General features: G+C 42.2%; 1 protein-coding gene across 4 annotated transcripts in view; it reads left to right on the forward strand.

Moving 5' to 3' along the window:
* LOC146964796 (neuropilin-2-like) overlaps positions 1-20,002 on the forward strand; it is an 89,041-nt gene that overhangs the window by 20,722 nt on the left and 48,317 nt on the right. For all 4 annotated transcript variants that reach the window (XM_085765785.1, XM_085765787.1, XM_085765786.1 and 1 more), the window contains exons 3-7: positions 4,383-4,564; positions 12,220-12,447; positions 15,212-15,367; positions 15,460-15,629; positions 18,893-19,048. In XM_085765785.1, the coding sequence (XP_085621911.1) occupies positions 4,383-4,564; positions 12,220-12,447; positions 15,212-15,367; positions 15,460-15,629; positions 18,893-19,048 (892 nt within the window). The remainder of the gene's footprint in view (positions 1-4,382; positions 4,565-12,219; positions 12,448-15,211; positions 15,368-15,459; positions 15,630-18,892; positions 19,049-20,002) is intronic.

Here is a 20,002-nt window from a genome sequence, read left to right on the forward strand (position 1 = left end):
GAAACAAATTCATGATTTTTATATACTTCCCCATGGCAAACCTCATCAAAACAGTGATTGGCTGCAGTGAAATATATTGGGGGAGAGAAGAGAGACAGATGATGGGATTTAACAGTTTGTTAGAAGCTGTGTTCCTCCCACACAGAGACAGATTGGAAACCCCAAACCCCTCTACAGTATAGATCCATCTGAGTCCACGGCCACAGGCTCTGTGTGTGTGTGTGCATCCGTGTGTTTTTGTGCAGCACAGACAGTGTGTGTTTGTGCAGGTGTCTTGCGCATGTGTGTGTAGTTCTGCTTTCTACTAAAGGCACAGAGCTGTAAAGGGGGGTGGGGAGGAGAGCGAGGGAGGGAGGGACACCTGTCTCTGTCTGTCTGAGGGGAGGTGTTGGCAGAGTGAATGCAGTGTCATGTTCTCTCTCTGACAGCATTCACACTATGCTGGCTAAATTTGAAATGTTTTTCCCTTTTTTTTCTCTCTCTCTTTCTCCAATTTTTTTGGCGCTGTGTCTACACCTGAAAGGAGAGCTTTTCCTAAATGGTCTCCAAAGTGGATGAAGCTTAACAACAGGGTTTTTAGTGTGGACATGGAAAACGATTATGCGAGGCTGCTCAAACACGCTCAGAGACTGTGTAACCGTGCAGCCGAGCAGCCAAACGTCTGTCGCCTCCAACCCACTCCATGGTCAGTCTTTTAATGTCAACACAACCAGTGACATTGTCCAGCTGTTGTCGCGATTCGGCCGGAATTACTGCCCACCTGGTGAACAGGTTGCTGGATCAAATCACATTGGGGTGTTCAGCTCCGTTAAGAACACAGTAAACACAATGGTGGAGATTAGGAAGTGGAGTTTGTTTGGACTCTCTCTCTCTCTACCTTCATGCATCTTGCCCACTCTCTATTTTCCCTGTCAGTGCCGTTCATATAAGATTTTTTAAATTCACAAATATTCACAAATTCCATTATTCTCTCTCCCCCTCTGCCTCTCCCACACACTGGCTCTTGGCCACTGGTTATGTGTCTGACAGCACATTAGAGAACGCTACAGATGGAAAGGGGACAGAAGGAGAAAAGGAGGAAGACAAAGAATGATAAAGAAAAGAAAGTGCTGAAAAGTGAAACACTGGAAAATAATGAGAGGAGGAGATAGTCAGGGAGAGAAAGAAAAAGAGATCTTGTCCGGGATACGAAAAGCCGTTAAATAAAGTTGTCATTTCAGGAAAGAGGAGGAAGAATCTGTTGTGGGGATGAGGCGTTCTCTTGGGAAAATATGACAGAAAGTGTGACACATACGCATGCACACACACTGAAGCACACACACACATGCTCACAGTGCTGTGACAGCTTGGGTCATAGCTGTGGTGATAGTTCTACACAAAGCAGACAGAAAACATGATTGGAGAGTTGGTGGTGAACAACCCTCATTAGGCCAGGAGCGCTCTCACCTGTCAGAACACACACACACACACTCACAAAGACACACATGCACTTGAGGAAAGCCTGTGTCTGTTCACGCATCACATTGTGGATATGTACAACAGTTCTCATCTGTATACCTGGCAGCGTTTTGTAGACCCACTGGGTTCTGTGGTTCTGAATTCACTCCTGTTGTCTGTGGTTTCCTGAGACAAGAGGTTTGAATTGAATGCACACACATAAACACACGTTTCATGACTGTCCTTCTGTTGGTGAGAGTGAAATAGGATCATAACTGCATAAAATATCCAGTTCTCATTCAAACTATCAGGTCTCATGAAAACCTGTTCTGTTCACACGGCCATGTTTAAGGGATCCACCTCCACAAGTCCAACAACTTACACTAGGGCTGTTTGCTATAAGGTTTAGAGTGGGAGCTGAGTAAACTCTCTGTGGAATTAATATAAGCCAGTGCAATTTCCTCATAAGTGACAAATCCAGCTTCTATATATGTGTGTATGCGTGTGTGTTTTGGCTTCTGGGTGACTGCATGCTAACAAATAGTGAAAAGATTAACACCCCTTTTATGTTCATGTATCTTTAATGTGTCAGTACAGTAGCAACCAAATACCATGTGCTTTACTTTTATCGCCTCATGGTACATGATACCTTCATCTGTTGAGGCGCTGGGAGGTCTTCTGTTTCTGGCTTATGGTATTTTTAAAAAGTGAATTCATGTCACGCTTAAAGCAAAACCTCTGCGAGGAAAGAGGCAAAAGCGATTTCAAATGATTACTTCAGAGAAATGGCGAAAGCTCAATATCGGAGCAGTTAACAGCTCTGTGGTTAGAAGTGATCGATATGATGGACAAATACCAGCAAATAGAGTCCATTAATAGTTTTTCTTTACAGGAAGAAAATCCCAAATGAAAGTTAACTTGGAATCAAACTTACCATCGTCCTTGGTGCTCAAGGAATTTTTCTCAGGAAGCTATTTTAGAGGCAGGCAGGTGTGTCTTTGGCATCCAGACACAGAGGCAACACTCCTGCTGTGGTCCTGTAGAGAGGCCCTAACATTTAGGGTCAGAAAACATGAAAGAAACGGGAATAAAAATAGATTTGACGCCTGTACCTTCTTTTGAAAGAAGGGTAACTGGCACCCTTTACTCTGATGTATAATTGTAAATGCACTGGATATGGCAAGAAAACTGTCATTATAAAGCCATGATGTTGTGGATATTTCTATTGACTTTATATTTTGCCCCCAAGAGGACAAACTCATTGTTTTTCTAAAAGAAACTCATTATGACTCATTATTAGGTTTTCTAGTTGGGTGATCTTTAGTGCATGTGGTATTAATGACAGCAGAAAAGGAGGATGTCAAGTGACAGGAGACAAGTCCTCATTGGGTGGACATCAGAGTGGATGGATGGGTTGACGAAACACAAGACGTTCACATGGGAGACCTCTGTTTCCCGTGTGAAACTGATACTCAGTGTTGTTTCTTTAATCCATGACCGTTCCACAACCTTCATCGTGTGTTTATTATTGTTACCATGACGACAGAAAGCCCTCAGTACTTATTTGAACCCAAACTGTGATCTTTCCTCCACCCTACCAAGTAGTTTCTCTGTCGGATTATTCCACCTTGACTATCACTGTTACTATGATAAGAGACACCTGCTGCTGCCATATGCCTATGGGTTGTAGTCAAGGGAAGAGACAAGAAATCTATGTGGTTGTCAAAACTTGGAAGACCTCTCAGGGTTTGTTCCTTCATTTACCAGCACATCCAGTTAGAGATTAGCACAGTCCCTTGTCGGCATGAAGTGTGAGAAGTTACTGAGGAAGTGAGAACCAGGGAAATGCTGAACTGTTCTAAATCCATTATAAAATGTGGAAAATGTGAATTTGTGTGTGAATTGGAGGCCTCCAGTCTGAATTACCAACATTATTGAATTAGACCTGAGAAAAGATGCAAACTGGAGTCATGTGCTGCACATAATCCTTCTCTAGCATCAAAGACTATATGGGGTTCATCCCTAGTTCAAACAGCTTGACCGTTAGATACACTCTTTAACTTTGAGCAGGAGAAATGTGCGATCGATTTTCTTGTTTCTACATCTTTTTTTCTTTTTTTTTTACAATATTTTTTAGCTATTGTTTATTGTCAAGCTGGTGCTTATATTGCTTTGAAATTATAATCAAATGTCTTTCCTTCATTTACTTTGAGAATCACAAGTAGTTAATGGCGTAAATTAGTTTGTGTGAGACTGGGAATCAGTTTTCTTCGGGATTATTGAATCGCTATAACATGTGACACCACATGTGGCCTTTGCAAGTTGAAAGGAAGCACACCATCTTACATTCACATTCACCTTTTCTTTGTGTTAACAGTTGTGTATTGATAAAATTAGATTATGTTCCCCATGAAGCCTGAAGCAGTTATAACAGCTATATTCATCCAATTACATTGTAGTATTAGAGAAATCGTTCACTTTCCATGCAGGTGGTTCCTCTCCTCCTCCACAATCTGTAAAATGTGTTCAGCTGCACTGATTTGAATTGTAATGACACCCATACTTCTGCTTTAAAGTCCCTGTAGAAACTCAGATGCGAACAATTTACTTGTTGCTTCCTTTGCGTGGCCAAATCTGTGTGTGATGGCTGCCAGATGAAAGAACAAATCAGAAAAGCTGCTTGTGAGGATTTAACAAATTCCATCAACTCAGAATAAAATCTTCTTCCTTTCAGTTCATTTCAATTACAAAATACCTCCTCATTAAGTATGCACAGTTATAGATACTTAGTAAAGTAGGTTCTGATTGCATGTTGGTGAAAGTGTGATTCTTCAAACATTGAATCTCAGGATAGTTATGAAACAGTGCTGAATGCAGTTAAATCTCATCAATCAAAAGGTGTGAGAAAGAAGGCATTAATTAATATGTATTCATGTCTTATGCAGGTATGACTACGTAGAGATCCATGATGGAAACTCGGAGACAGCTGACTTGCTGGGGAAGCACTGCAGCAACATCGCCCCAGCACCCATCATATCATCGGGCCCCTCGCTCCACATCAAATTCGTGTCAGACTACGCCCACCAAGGGGCCGGCTTCTCCCTGCGCTATGAAATCTTCAAAACAGGTGAGTGTTTGCTCCTGTTGCATGTTTCCGTTTTGCAAAATGAGGCTTGTATCAATGGTGCATCCAAAATTTGACATTTGACATTGGAAATAGAACATGTTGGTACAGTTTTCCCAACTCTCCCGAGGGACATTATCTCTATAAATGGACACATTTACAGTGAACAGGATTTTAGACGGATTGCACCTTTACAAATGGGCTATTAGTAACTGCATTACAAGCTACTCATAGAAGACTCAGCATGCTTCATTAGGTGACCAAGCCCCATTATTTCCCTGGTGTCATGGGAGACAGAGAGAAAGCGACAAGAGGCACAGCAGAGGACCCTTGAGAGACCCTTAGACTGTCCAGGCGAGACATCTCTCCCCTTCATGGCACTTTGTGTGCGTGTGTGTGTCTATATATATGTGTGTGTGTGTGTGTGTGTGTGTGTGTGCCTGACATGGCTCCCCTTCACGCTGCCATGGGTCAGCCAAAGCGAGACCAATTGAGATCAAGGGCGACTGAGACAGAGGGGCGCATAGTGTTGGCCCCACAGCCATCTTGTCCCGTTCCTCCTGAAAGCATTCCACACATGCCTGCTTAATTGAGTCCTGAGCCCTGTTCCCCTGAGACACACACACATACACACACACGCTGGCACACACACACGCACACACACAGAGGGCTGAGGTTACAAACACAACACGTGCGGTTGTCGGTGTTTCTCACTTGCTAGCACTGGCCTGTTGGGATTTTGTGTGTGTGCGTGTGTGTGTGTGTGTGTGTGTGTGTGTGTGTGTGTGAGTGTGCGTGTGAGTCGTCTGTGCTTGACAGAGTCCACCCGGTAGACTTTAAAACAACAAGGGTGTCAGTGTTCACACCCTTGTACCCTAGAGTGAGACACATAGAGAGGGAGACAGAAAAGGAGAATGAGAGAAATTTGTAAATTGATGAACAGACTTTGGATGACATGTGAAACTTACCAAACAAAACCATGAATCATCATTTCACAGGAAACAATTGGATGTTCACTCTGTTTTTCTTTTTCAATAGTTCTCTGTTGTTATAGGAACAGTTGTAATTGATCAACTCCAGTTCAGGCTGATCTAAACCATGTAGCAGATCTCAGTGCAGCACTGCTCTTGTCAACTGCTGCTGAAAACTAGAAGAGGTACAATTTTCTCTGCACAAAGAAGAACATGCAAACATTCAGCTCACAACATGAAGATTGCCATTGTTGGAGTTATGATGACTATGACTATAGTCCTACAGTGTTACTGAGAAGCATTTTAGCTGTTGGCAAGAGCTAAGTGACAGTTTACAGTGTATTTATGGTGTGCAGTTAAACAGAGAAGCTTCAACACACAATCAATTTCTGTTAACATGGGAAAATACTATGGTAATTGACACTGTTATAAACCATTATGATAATTTATGAGTGTTTATAACTATAGTTATACAGTGCTATAACTGCATTATAAGTCATTATAAGTATGGTTATAATGCGTTATAGAGATAGGCGTCAAATAAAGTGTTACCAAAACCTAATGTGTTTTTTATTTCACTATTATTTATGAAGGTTAATCTACAAACTATTTAAAGAGAAGACATTTTTAGTGCAGCTATCTCTATAAAAACAAAAATAAAAACTTATTATAATTCTCTCTGCCTGTGTAACTTTGTGTGTGTGTGTTGGTGTCCAGCCATCCTTGGCAGTAATGATAGAGCCATTTGGAACATTCAAGCTGTTGCCATACTGTTAACAATATCTTGTCATCCTGCAAAGTGCAACTGAACGTCTGGTTGCGTGGGTGGCTAGGTTTTGTGTGCATGTGTGTGTGTGTATGGTGTACATACTGTATAGCCTCACAGCAAACTGTCTACATACTGTATGTGTGTCTATATAGCCGCTGCACATTCTGTCCTGTTGAACCTAAAATCAACAAAAAAAGGGAATTTCTCACCTCCATTTCTTTTAAACATTAAAATGCAATGTCATCACCATTTCTTTTTTCATCTGTTAGATTTTTTTCCCCTTATGTGTTGAATCACTTTGAAACAAGTTTTTAATCTGGTCTTTTTTGTTTTTGATGAATAAAAAGACAGAAAAAAGAAACAAAACAAATTAAAAATCAGGTATCCCATGTTGCTTTTAGTGTTTGTTAGTTTTGCTTTGATCCTCTTGATTCCCTCACCCAGTTGACTGAGTATTTTGGGGGGTGGGCTCTGACCCAGTCCCGCCTGTTACTGGGGTCTGTGTTTTCGAGTAATAACAAGGTTTGCGTGTGCATGTAGGAGGAGATTGTCCCCCACTCTCTGGGTGTCCTAATTACTGGACACTCTCAAAGATTAACCGTCTGCATCTGTGTGTGTTTGTTTCCAGACTGAACGAACACACATAACACACACAAACCTAAAACACAACGGTGTGTATTCCCTCTGCATTTGCAGCTTAGGTCGATTTTTTTTTTTGTAATTTCTAGGGATGCAGAATATGTTGATGCCCACACATGAACAAAGATTCATTTATGTGTAACATGGGCATCATTATCTGTGGATTTGGAAAAACAAAACAAAACAAAACTGTACCAACACAATGATACACATGCCACACTTGTTTTTGTTTACAGCGCTGTTACTATGGATACTGTAGTAAAATTTCAGCCAATGTGGGCAGAGCCACAACAATGCAGCAGCCAATCAGATTTTACTGTCTAGGCAGTACGCCCGCAGCTGTTATTGTGACCCAGAACTCACCACACACACACACACACCCTTAGACATACAGTATATGAATGCACCGATGCAGGCTGAATGGTTACTCACAAATTCAGGGGAGCTTGCATGTCTGCACGGAAATGCTAACTTACACGCAAACACACACACAGACACACAATACTTGTTTTTCTCACTGCAATGACTTGAATTAATTCAATGGAGATGTATCCTAATCTTAACCACAAGCCTAACTCTCAACCTGAACTTAAACCTTAACTTACACCTCACCCGAATCTTAAATATCAAATCTCAAGTTTAAATATCAGATTTTGATGTAAATAGTAAGTGAGCCCCATAGTGAAAATATGGGAAGAGACACATACTCACACATGCGCACACACAAAGACAAACACAAATACAAAAACACTCCTCAGGCGATGTAATATGGAAGCTATTGTGAAGATTCTTCTAATAACTGCTGTTGTTTACATTCAGCCAGAGCCTTCAGGCGCTTCCTCACTGCCTCTGTTCAGCTACACATCAAGTCAGTTTATTAAACAGTCCAGCCAATCACAGGGCTCGCTCCTCCTTGCTCTGGCTTTCATTGAGGAAAGTGGATCCAGATCTGCCCCGGTGACAAGCGAGAGGTGCTCTGTGGTAAAGGTTGTGTATCAAGCAGCTGAGACAGGATGTCGTTCAAAATGCACAACAAACCCGAAACAGGAATTGAATCGATTCCCTGGTGTGCAGTGCAGCGCAGCATATTGTACTCCTGTTGAAATATCATCAGGCTTTGCTTACACTGTAGTTTGTAGTACTAAAAGCTATTTTTCACTCTGCCACCTACTGATGGAGATTGTATGAAAGGCATAATGTGACAGATGACTGCAGATTTTGCTGAGGATTTTTTGGGGGCGGAAAAGCTTTGCTTGCAATTATGTGTAAAATATTTAAATAAATAAGACAATGTTTTGACTTGATGGCAGACTGGGAATCTTCCAAAATGCCTCTATTTCATTTCCAACTCAAAAGAGAAATCTGGAAATGTCATCTAAGGAAATCTGGGTACAGTAGCTCAAAAGGTGATTGTCTTGTGACAGCATAATTTCATATATCAGCAGTAATTTGTTTGAATAGTGAGTTTATTATCAAGGGAAGTCCCTGCTGTGACTAGTGTCCGAGGCTGAAATGTAATGTCAGAGCCGTTTCAGCACCACAATCTCCAGCTTCAATGACTCGGAGGTGGAATCCAACCAACATGTGGTTTTTTCAGGGGTTGTTGAGCTGTGTGTGAGGGCCTGTGATGTGTCTGTCTGTCAGAGAGGGGATGTCAAGTTTCCCCTGCATGTGTCCCATTAAGTGTATGTGTACACTTTGTGTGCGTGCGTGTGTGTTAGAGATTGATAGGAGGGAGTGGGGTAATTGTGGGTTTGATCTAACAAATAGCCCATTGGCATTGAAGACAGGTTGAAGTAGATGAAAGCAGATATCTGTGTGCCAGCTTACCACACACACACACACACACACACACACACACACACACACACACACACACACACACACACACACACATATACTCATAATTCAAATGAATGAAAGTGTCTGTCAAACACACACACACACTGATAGACTTTTTCCTGTCCCCCTGATCACTCAACTGGAAGTCCCAAACACCAGATCTACCCAGCAACCCACACACACACAAACACAACGCCCTGACCTTACCCCCACAGTGAAACATGTGTTTCCTTCAAACAGATGGGAAGTGAGTAGGAAAGAATAGGAAATGAGATGGTGGGAGGGAAGGGAATGATGGAGATGTGGAAGATGAAAAGATGCATTGGATGATGCTAAACAGAGAACAGCAGGAGGGAAAAGAGTGAAGAAGACCAGATATGAAGAGAAGTGGGATGTGAAATAGGAAAGGAATATGAATGGAGAGAGATGCTGAGACGTACAAAAGAGAAGACAGATGTAGATGTATAAGTGGAACACACACATTTCCAATGGAGTCGGTCTTGGATTTAAGTACACTTAAAAATATTAGCAGGAGAAGGTAGAAACACACATTAGAGAGAAGAGACTGGAGAGGAGGGACAGGGGAGGAGAAAAGAGGGCAGAAGTGTTTTTGCAATGTTCATGAACATGAAGTAATGAGAAGGGAATAAAATCGCTGCCGGCAACAGAGCTGGTCAGGCATTCACTCTACACCCACCCACACACACATGCACGCACACACACACATGCTCATAGTCACGCAGATCCACGCTATCTAGCAACAGACTCCGCAGGGGGCCCAGACGAGAGGGGTACCCCGTGAGAGACAGTGTGTGTGAGTGTGTGTTTTCGCTAGCGTCTGAGGTCGTCGCCCGAGAAAGAGGAGAAGGTCACGATAACAAGCAAATCAGACTGGAAAGTGGGACAGAAAAACAGACAAACAGGGAGATACCGAGGAAGACGGACAGGCTCCATCACGTTAAAAATAGATGTTGTAGTGGAGAAATGGATGATCACATTACAGCAGGCATTCATAAGCTAACAAACAGATTTAAATGTGAAAATGTATCTAAGCTCTATTGTAACGTATCCGGCATGAATCAGTCAAATGAGCAGATAGATTCAGACAACCACTGCTGAGTGGTATCGGTGGAAAAGCCGAGTGGTGGAGACAGGAAAAACAACATCAGTTACACATACAGGAGTTTATTTGACTGTGAATATCAGACTTGGCAGATAAAAAAAAAAGAAATGGCAGACACATACATATGCTCGCCTCTTACAGCATCTGCCAGTTGGCAAACTGATTGACTACTGTAAGTCCATCCTCATTCAGTGTAACAAGCCAGTTTCCATGGAGATCTCCAAGGAAAGTAATTATTTTAAACTCTTTTTTTATATATATAAAGTTTAAAGCTTTACTCTCTGTGATGTTCGCTTTTAACACCACACTGCCATGTCAACAGAGAAGCAGCACACTGGTGGCAGCTGCAGTTGTCCATTGTACTGTACGCAGAATACCAAATCATTAAAGCAGAAGTAAGCGATCCGGTCGTTTTGGCTAACTTTCTGTCAGCCGATGCACCACAATCACGCGCATCCCTTGGCTGCACACACAGAGTGGACCGCCCCTTCATGCCGTTCTCTCTCCTCATTGGATAAAGGTTGTAGGATACAAGGAAAGTTTTCTCCTCGGCTTACAGCAGAGCAGAGTGACTGACATGACTGACCCATGTTTCAGACCAAACACTCTATATAAGTGATTGCTGTCGGAAGATATAACTATTTAAGACTTATATTAACACAAACATTCCGCTTACTTCTGCTTTAAGTTAAGTTTACTTTACTGTCACATATAATTACAAGTAATTACAGTGAAATTCTTATGTACCTTTGGTCATTTGCATAACATAAGTAAAGATACAAGAAAAATAAAAGAAGAAGAGAAGGATATTTAAAACCAAAGAGCTTGGTAGTAGATTTAAAAATATAAAATAGTGCAATGGCAATCAATATCAACAAGAAGAGAAAGAAGAATTTAGCAGTGCATATCTTTGTAGGTATTTTTTTTTTAAATCAAAGTCTCTGGATGTTTGTATATTATTTAAAAGTCCAAAGTGCAACATTATAGTTATATTTGGAGAAATCGGAAGTAAGTAAACAAAAACACACTTTGGGTCACAGTTACAAGCTCAACATGTGAGCCTCCAAGTTGAAAATGTCGACAGTTGTGTTGATTAACATTGATGAGTCTGTTCTGTCAGATGGACACACTGAAAACTGCAGCTCAGTCATTTCCAGCATGGACACGTCGTTGCCAACACATGCACAACTTTACATGAGACAGACAGACAGACAGTACTTATACTCCTCATTTACTCATGCAGGCACGCGAGCGCAAAAGCAGACACCCAAACAGACTGGAGAGAAATGGGTTATCATAAGAGGCTTATAGAGTGTGTGTGCGTGTGTGTGTCTGGGCGTTTGATCATACATGGCTGAATGAACATGAATAATGGTCCAGTTGGTGCAACCACATTTACTCCACTGGGTGTGTATGTGTGTGTGTGTGTAAGAGAGAGAGTATTAATGGGGGGGTATTACAGTAATTTGGAAATGAAGATTCCCAGATTACCCCCAGATCACTGTGCCTGTGTGTAAGTGTGAGGAGTGTGTGTTTGTGCACATATGATGAAAGCTTGTGACAGCAGATTGAACAGATTTTATTGGTTGCTTCTCTGCCATATTTCTCTGTAGCTCTCATCTTCACCACCTATGTTTGTTAATTCATCCTAAAGAAGAGTAAAGGAGATATAAATTAGAAACACAAGCAGATGCACTTTATCTCAGATGGATACTTATATTTTTTTCTGTCTCTGTTGATTTGTATTTATTTCCCTCTTACATCTTTAAAGCACAGTGTGAAACAGTTACTGGTTAACACATCAGATGCTATTTAATTGTAATATCAGGTTTCCGAAGCTGAAACACTTAAATCAACTGTATATCATATACTCTTTTGGAATGTGCATCCCTGTCATTTACAAAACTACCAGTGCCTAAGTACTTGTGTTCACCTTTTCAATGTTTCCCACAAATCACATTAACTGCATTTAAAGTACATAATGTGGAGTCACAGTAAATCTCACATAGCCATTCTGTTTAGTAAAGACAACTGAGAAAACAGCAGGTGCTGTTGGCTGTGAGTTGTGAGGTTGGAAGCGCCCTCCTCTAAAAACAGAACTGAGCTCTCTCTGAGTGTTTGCCCAGAATAATATCATTAGTTTCATGTGTGATGATGACGCTCTAACGTGTATTCACCCTTTTCCAAACTCCTTTTCGTTTTTCCAGCTCAGGTGACGGATGATGACTTACACCAACCTCAAACTGCTTTATTTTTTCCTATTGAACAGATGTCACTTACTAAAATGGGTTATGTCTCTGTGTTTTCACCCCAGGCTCAGACTGTTCCCGTAACTTCACCAGTCCCACGGGTCTCATTGAGTCCCCCGGCTTCCCTGACAAATACCCCCACAATCTGGAGTGCTCCTTCATCATCATCGTCCCTCCCAGCATGGACGTCACCCTCACCTTCCTCACCTTCGACCTGGAGAACGACCCCCTGCCGGGCGGAGAGGGGGACTGCAAGTACGACTGGCTGGAAGTGTGGGACGGACTCCCGGGAGGTGAGGCACTGACTTAACCTCTTTTGTTTTTTGGATCTTGACGATCATCTGAAAATGATGTTGATAATGACGATCTTGATGATGCTGATGCTGATGCTAAGCCATGAGTCAATACACAGAGCAAAGTGAGAATGGTGTGTATTCTGCCCTGCCTACATCATTATCGACTGAGGTGGAGCAGCAACTATTTTAGTAGCTATGCGTTGGTAGATGAAAGCTAAGCTTACAGGCAGCACGTTGGCACCCACTGCGAGAAACAACATTACTTTTCAAGGGGGGAATAAAATAGGCATTGCTGAGAGGAGGGAGCAACAAGGTAGTGTGAGAGGAGGAACGGTAAAGGGCTAAGATATTTCTGGTCGAGCTGCTGGAAGGACTGGAAGAATTTAGAAGGACACATCTAAGGCACACAGACCTTGGAACTAGTTTTGAGAAATGGAAGAGGTAGAGAGAAAGAGAAGAGCAGTGGAGGGCGGTGAAAAGCCCACTGCTGCTGGGAAGACTGGAACAAAGGAATACAATGTGGAGATGAAGGTCAGGAAACTTTGGTCTGCCCTCAAGAAAAGGGCTGCCAGAGAAGAGAAAGGGGAAGAGAGTCCAGCAAATGCTGCTGGAGAAGGAGGAGGAAAACTCTCCTTGGGCAACAAAAAACTGGAATTGGCAACAAAACCAATTCCAGTTTAGTTTTTCTCCATTTTATATTTTGTATATTGTGTGTGTGTGATTGTGTTTTTTTATGCCATAATAATAAGTATCATCCATTGTTTTCATAAATGGCTTAATTCTCAAATCTTCCAAAGTATTTAGAAATCGCATAGCAAAGACTGAACAGAATCAGCAGCAAAGGAGAACAAATAATGATGTTTTTCTCTCTCTGAAGAACTTTACTGTACATATGAATTTAGCCTGAGGGCTGGAGAGAAGTCAGAGATGGTTGAAAAGATATTGAGAAAAAATCCTTCTTTTTCACAGGATTTAATGGAAGTCAAGAGAGGGTAAGCAAAACTAAAAGCAGAAAATGATCAGTGGTAGAGAAAGAGAAAGACTTCTGCTCTGAGTGAAGGGGAGGGACTGTAAGAAAAGAGGAGCAGCATGAAGGGAAATGAAGTAAAGTGAAATGAAGTGGGAGTGGGACTTTGAAAGGAAAGGAAATATACAATATGGGGTCCAGAGGTAAAGGACATAAGTTTCACCCTGTGCAGAGACCTTAACTGGAAGATGAGCAGGAAAGAGAATCGAGAGAGAATGTGTGTGTTTCTCATATGGTTGAAGGTGTGAGAAGAAGGAAGGAGGCTCTGAAAGGAGAGCAGGGCTTAAAAATTGAGTCATAGAAGAGGGTGACGAGAATGAGATGACAGATAGAGAACTAACTAGGAAAGTAGAATATGAAGCATCTGTGTTTTTTACATTTTACCCCCATTTATGAGTATGTTTGTGTTTTGTGGCAGGGTTTAATCTATTCTAACTCCTCTGAAAACATAGCACTGTCAGCTTTCCCCATACCGAATTATGAAACTATTAAGCAGCACTGGCTTTGGTGTAATTCTCTGTGTGTGTGAAACCACATATGTGTTTGCCGAGGTCAGACAACGGGTAAATGTGCCTTCTGTCAGCTTTATATGCTGCACAAATTAAATTCAGAAACAGACGGAGACTGAAAAATTAGGCAATTTTGGTGCATAAGCTGGAAATAATAAATATTAAAAACTGGAAAAAAAAAATTAAATTTGTTTGACAGGAATTTCTTGCAGACAACAGTAATTATTTATAGAAATTATTTCTCTTCTCTTCTCTTCTCTTCTCTTCTCTTCTCTTCTCTTCTCTTCTCTTCTCTTCTCTTCTCTTCTTTTCTCTTCTCTTCTCTTCCTCTCATTTCCCTGTTTTCTTCACCACCATACAGAAAAGAGTTATTACCGTTATTTGCTCAAGAGCCTTATTTCAAATATCCACCCCTTCCAAAAGGGAAGAAAGAAATCAATACCACTAATCGATTGCCAGCTATTTTCTTGTCTTCTGCCTCTTCTCCTCCTCCTCCTCCTCCTCCTCCTCCTCCCTCGCAAGCCTCCTCATGTGTGTTTGTGTGTGTGTGTGTGTGTGTGTGTGTGTGTGTGTGTGTGTGTGTGTGTGTGTGTGTGTGTGTGTGTGTGTGTGTGTGTGTGTGTGTGTGTGTGTGTGTGTGTGTGTGTGAACCAGGAGTCAGGCGGTAGCAGGATGAATCTACTATCTGTGCTCCCACCACTTCATGCACACTCACACACACACTCACACACACTTACACATACACAATACACCCTAGGGCTCCAAATCACACTCATCTGTTTGTGTTGACATATACAAGTTGTGGTATTAAAGAAGAAGACAGTAGAGGAATCACTTAGATCCTTGGATTTACACACACAACCAACACATTGTAAAACCACGTCCAGTCCAGAGATAGAGTTGATAGATGAAGGGGAGAAGGGTGCTGACAATAGAGGGTGGAGCCATGAGAAAATGTCAGTGGTATGGAGGGAGCAATAGAGGTAATGGAGGGGAGAGAAATGCAAGTATTGAAGCACAGAGACAGATGCAAGGATTGAGGGATGAAGGGGATTGATAAAGGAATAAAAGCGTAATAAACCATCTTGACATCTGGTCGAGTGAGATCCGTGTAACACCATTTCATGTGTCGAATAAATAAACTAATAAATCATGGGACTTGGAAATTGCCAGCAGAGATTGAGGAGAGTGATTGCTCATCAAATGATTCTTGTTTGATTGACAGTGGGCCCTCAGATTGGTCGTTACTGTGGGACCAGGGTGCCGCCCGAGATCCAGTCCTCTACTGGGATTCTGTCTCTGGCTTTCCATACCGACATGGCTGTGGCTAAAGATGGCTTCTCAGCTCGGTACAACATGACGCACAAGGAAGTCAGTGAGAGTAAGTAAACCTTCACACTTGCTCTCTTTTAGACAAAAAGATGGTACTGTACGGGAATCATCTGAATCTAATCAACTCTCTTCTCCATTCAGCTTTCCATTGCAGTAATGCGTTTGGTTTGGAGTCAGGGAAGATCACAGATGACCAGATCACAGCCTCGTCCAGTTTCTACGATGGGAACTGGCTGCCACGACAGGCCCGACTCAATTACAATGACAATGCATGGACGCCCAATGAGGACAGCAACAGAGAGTACATACAGGTATTTGTCCCCAACTGTGGTGCTGGTTAGCTTCCACCTTTATTTAGATTCAGTTTAAGGAATGATTTAATCACAGAGCTCTGGTAATAAGCCACCCAACGGCTTTTTAGACTTGAACAATAACTTCCAAGTGTTCACATATCATATCGCTACAATCACAACTGAAAGATAAAGGCTGGGCACATCTATACCTGACAATGACTGGGCTTCATCTGTATTTTTGTACTAGTTTTATAGGAAGGAGAACATGGCAACTTTTTTGTTATGAACTTTTTAAAATGTCTTTCAATTTTGGTTTAGATTGCCTAAACCTTTTTGACCCTGTACTGTATGTGACCCCTTAAAAACAACAAAATGTATCTCAGTCGTAGCCTGAAGTACAACATTTTTGGGTCGTCAGTCTGTTTTCTTCTGAACACATTTTCTCAACATTGCCTTGAGGTATTTTTTTTTTTTCAAATTTGGCACTGACATTTACTTGGTCCCATTTGATTGTCAGTTTTTCTAACTAAGACAAAAAAATAATAAGCTGAACAGATTTGGGCTCACTTTCTAGGGCTAACTAAGGCAAGGCAAAAGGCTTTTGTTGCTGGCTGCAGAGATGTAGCCTGACGTTCTTGTTTGAGACAACTTGTGTTATCTTAATTTGTGTATGGACAGGACCTCGTCTGGAGGAACAATGTCACAATCAGGCAGATGTTAAATAAAAGCTGTGGTTCTGATTGTCTCAGCTCCACTGTAACAACCTCTGGGCCAGAAAAATACAGAAAGGAACTGTGGCCAACAAGCAGCACAAGGCCAAGGTCTCACACTTCCTTCCTGTCTTACTTCCACTGCAGCTGAGCGTTCTCTCTCTCTCCCTGCAGCCCACTCTCAAAATGAGCTGACATTAAACAAGCTGTCGCTGAAAGACTCTTCCCATATATTTCATGAATGGTTTTTTGACATTCAGATGGCCCATATAATCTCCTCAATCCATGCAAAGACCCCTAATTTGGATTTTATTGTTTGTGACACATTGGATTTTTTGCAAAATGGGGTTTGACAGTTGGCTGGAAACGCAGCATCTCATTCTTCTCTGTGGTCATCAGTGTTGTGGTCGGGTCGCTGCGTTCCACAGAGGCTCTCAGCTGTTCCCCTGCGTTAACGCCTATCAGAGGCCAAAGCCCCTGCGTGTGTGTGTGTTTTGTGTGTGCATACGTGTGTGTGTGTGTGTGTGTGTGTGTGTGTGTGCAACAGCTCCTGCCTTGACAAGCAGCTGTCAAAAATGCCAATGTGCCTCTCCTTCTTCTATCTTGCACCCTGTGGTCTCTTATAACTGAGTGTGCTTGTGTTTGTTGAAATGTGTGCCCATGCAGCTCAGGCATGCATGTGTTGCCATGTTGGCACAAGGGCACGTGTGTGGTTTAAATCTCTCTGTACGCACTTTCTCACACTATTCTTCTATTCTATTCTATTCTATTCTATTCTATTCTATCCTATCCTATCCTAGCTTGGTCCAGTGAGGTGTGGTGCAGATTGATGATGTGAGCACTGGTGGCTCCATTATTCTAACAGCTCTGTGATTGATGAGGAACCTTTCCTGGGAAGCCTCACTTCTCATCTCTCTCTCTCTCTTTCTCTCTCTTTTATTTGTTCTTCACATCTTCCCTTCATTCTGCCTCTCTTTTTCTCTCTTCCTCCTTTCCTCTCCTCCTCTACTCATCTGTTCCTCTCCTTGGTTCCGGACTATCGATTAGTTGTCTTGGTGGATCTCTGTCTGGCCCTAAGCAGGCGAGCGTGTGTGTGTGTGTGTGTGTGTGTGTGTGTGCGTGCGCTTGTGCATGTGTTTGTGTGTGTTGGAAGTAATCTAAAACACCTGTCTCTCTGACAGATAACAAACGCAGCATTTTACCTCCCCCAGTGTTTTGTACTATACCGCAGTGGGACACGTAGCGCACACACACACACACACACACACCTACACACACACACACACACGTACACACACAAACACACGCACACAGTGCACACACAACAAGTTCTGATTAATCTACAGGTTTCAACACCTCTAGTGGAGGAGAATAAATGTTATAACCTGCAGTAGAGCCTTTCTCATCTTCTGCTCTTCTGACTCCCCTGTTTTATTCTTTTAAATCTTGTTTTGTTAAGTCTCCAGTCACAGTCGGAACATGTGAAAAACATAATTCATTTGAGTGACAGCATAAAAAAAGCAAAACACTAATGCTAAATAGTGCAGGTGTCTGTTCTCTAATATATTAAACTAAAAAATACTCAACGTCACGGCTACGAGTGTGCAGGATCACTTTACTGCGTAAATAGTGCAGGGGTTATATGGAATTGTTGTTGGACCTGTATAGCATCAATTGAAAATATAAAATGTAATGTTAAAAAAAGAAAAGTGGAGGTTTCCAGTAATGTATAAGCTCAATAAGTTGTGTAAAAATAAGTCTTACAGCAGCAAAAGGTACGGGAAATGAATATCCTGTCTTGCTGGGTTTCCTTTTTGCTGCCAACATATTTTTTTTAACACATTTTCCTGTACTATATGGTCAGTTGCTGCCCAGCAGTTCTTGATTATAGTGTTAAAGTAAATTCCCTAAAACAATACAAGCTCTTGTTTCATTAGGCTCCATTACAAATCCACAGAATCTATAAAAGTGGTCTCAGACTACTGGACCCCACTATACGTATATTCTGTCATGATTTGCACGGCTTTGCTTGATCCGCTCATTTCGAGCACTGTGGAGCAAAACAAATGGGTATCTATTGAGAGACCTCGAAATAAAGGAGTCTGAAGCCCCCTTGCTGTGGGCACAGTGCTGTCCATGTATAATGCAACAATGGTTACAGCATGCCAGACACGTAGCATAGCATCCACAATCAGGATGGGGAGGTGATTATGGCTATTGTATGGGAGGAAATTAAAATGAGCCCCAGGTCATTACTATCGATCCGCCAGGAGAAAGACACAGAGAGGAGAGGAACACAGAGAAGGAGATGAGGAGGAGAGGGAAGGAGAGTGGTGAAGGTGAGAGATGGATATGATGAACTCAGGTGTCAGCTATATTTGTGAGTTTGAGTGAATCACATTTTTATTCTCTAATGTTTTTATCCTTAACCGTGATTCAGCTGTGTTTCATAGGCTACAGTGTCGCCTCCACCAGAAATGAGATGTCCGATCTGTTATCAGCTTGTTTGCGTTCGTTAATGTTTTGTTTATGATGTTTTTATTCTTATTAAAACTTCTTTCTGGCCAACAGGTGGACCTCCATACTTTGAAGGTGCTGACAGGCATTGCCACGCAGGGCGCCATTTCGAAGGAAACTGAGAAGACTTACTATGTCACCACCTTTAAGCTTGAGGTCAGCACCAATGGAGAGGACTGGATGGTCTACAGACATGGCAAGAATCATAAGGTAGGCTCAGACACGTACGCAAACACACACACACGCACTCCCTTTGCACCGTTTGCAAATTAATCTGGGCAATTGAAGAAAGTCTGGATGCTCTTATGTGACACAGACGCCTCGACATGCACCGACATTGAAGTGGTGGGGAGAAACATGAGATGGAATATTTGCAGCAAGAGTTGACCACATGCCCAAAATTCAAATGGTGTCTGCAATTACAGCCGTTCCACCGCTTCTCAGTTGGCTTCATTTAAAGGTTTATGACCAAGCCAGAATCAGCACACGTCTCCATGCTCCCCGTGATTCCTTACATCATTGCATGCAACTACATTTACAGTGCAATCTGCTTTTAACATCCCATCTGGTTTCTGTTACTCGCTGGTCAGAGTTCTGCCTAATGTTGACCTGGTTGGACAGGTTTCTAAGTTGCTTCTCTCAGAGGTGTTAAGGCATGATGTGTCATCAGTGAGTGTGCTGCAGTCCGGGGTGCGGGTCGAAATGAAGCCGACAGGTCTGGGGGTCTTTAAAATGGTTGCAACTGCAATTAAAGTAAAGGAGCATTCCTGTGGTTGTGGCTGCTTTTTTTCCTCCCTATCTCAGCCGTTCTCCCCGACACATGTGCGTCCTGCGGTCTAATGCCACGTCTAGGTTTGTGCTATAAACCCTAATTCCTTCATGAACACTAACGCATGCAGATGCATACTGTACATTCAAATACGTCTTTTGCTGCAAGAGGGAAACGGGAGATCCAGACTAACCATCTGGGCGTTCCTCTGAGTACTGCAGATCTCATAAGGCTTATAGCTGCAGCTAACTCCCAGAGAAATGATTGATAGATGAAACAGTGGGAACCTTGGAGAAAGGTAGTGGGGATAAGTTGAGGTATGATAGAAGAAAGAGCAGATTGAAGTGAGTGCAAAGCAAGATTTTATAGCAAGGTTTGCAATGATGGCTAAAATT

This window comes from Trachurus japonicus, chromosome 21 (assembly GCF_045865225.1).
Source record: "Trachurus japonicus isolate A0001 chromosome 21, Traja_1.0".
Taxonomy (NCBI): Eukaryota; Metazoa; Chordata; class Actinopteri; order Carangiformes; family Carangidae; genus Trachurus; species Trachurus japonicus.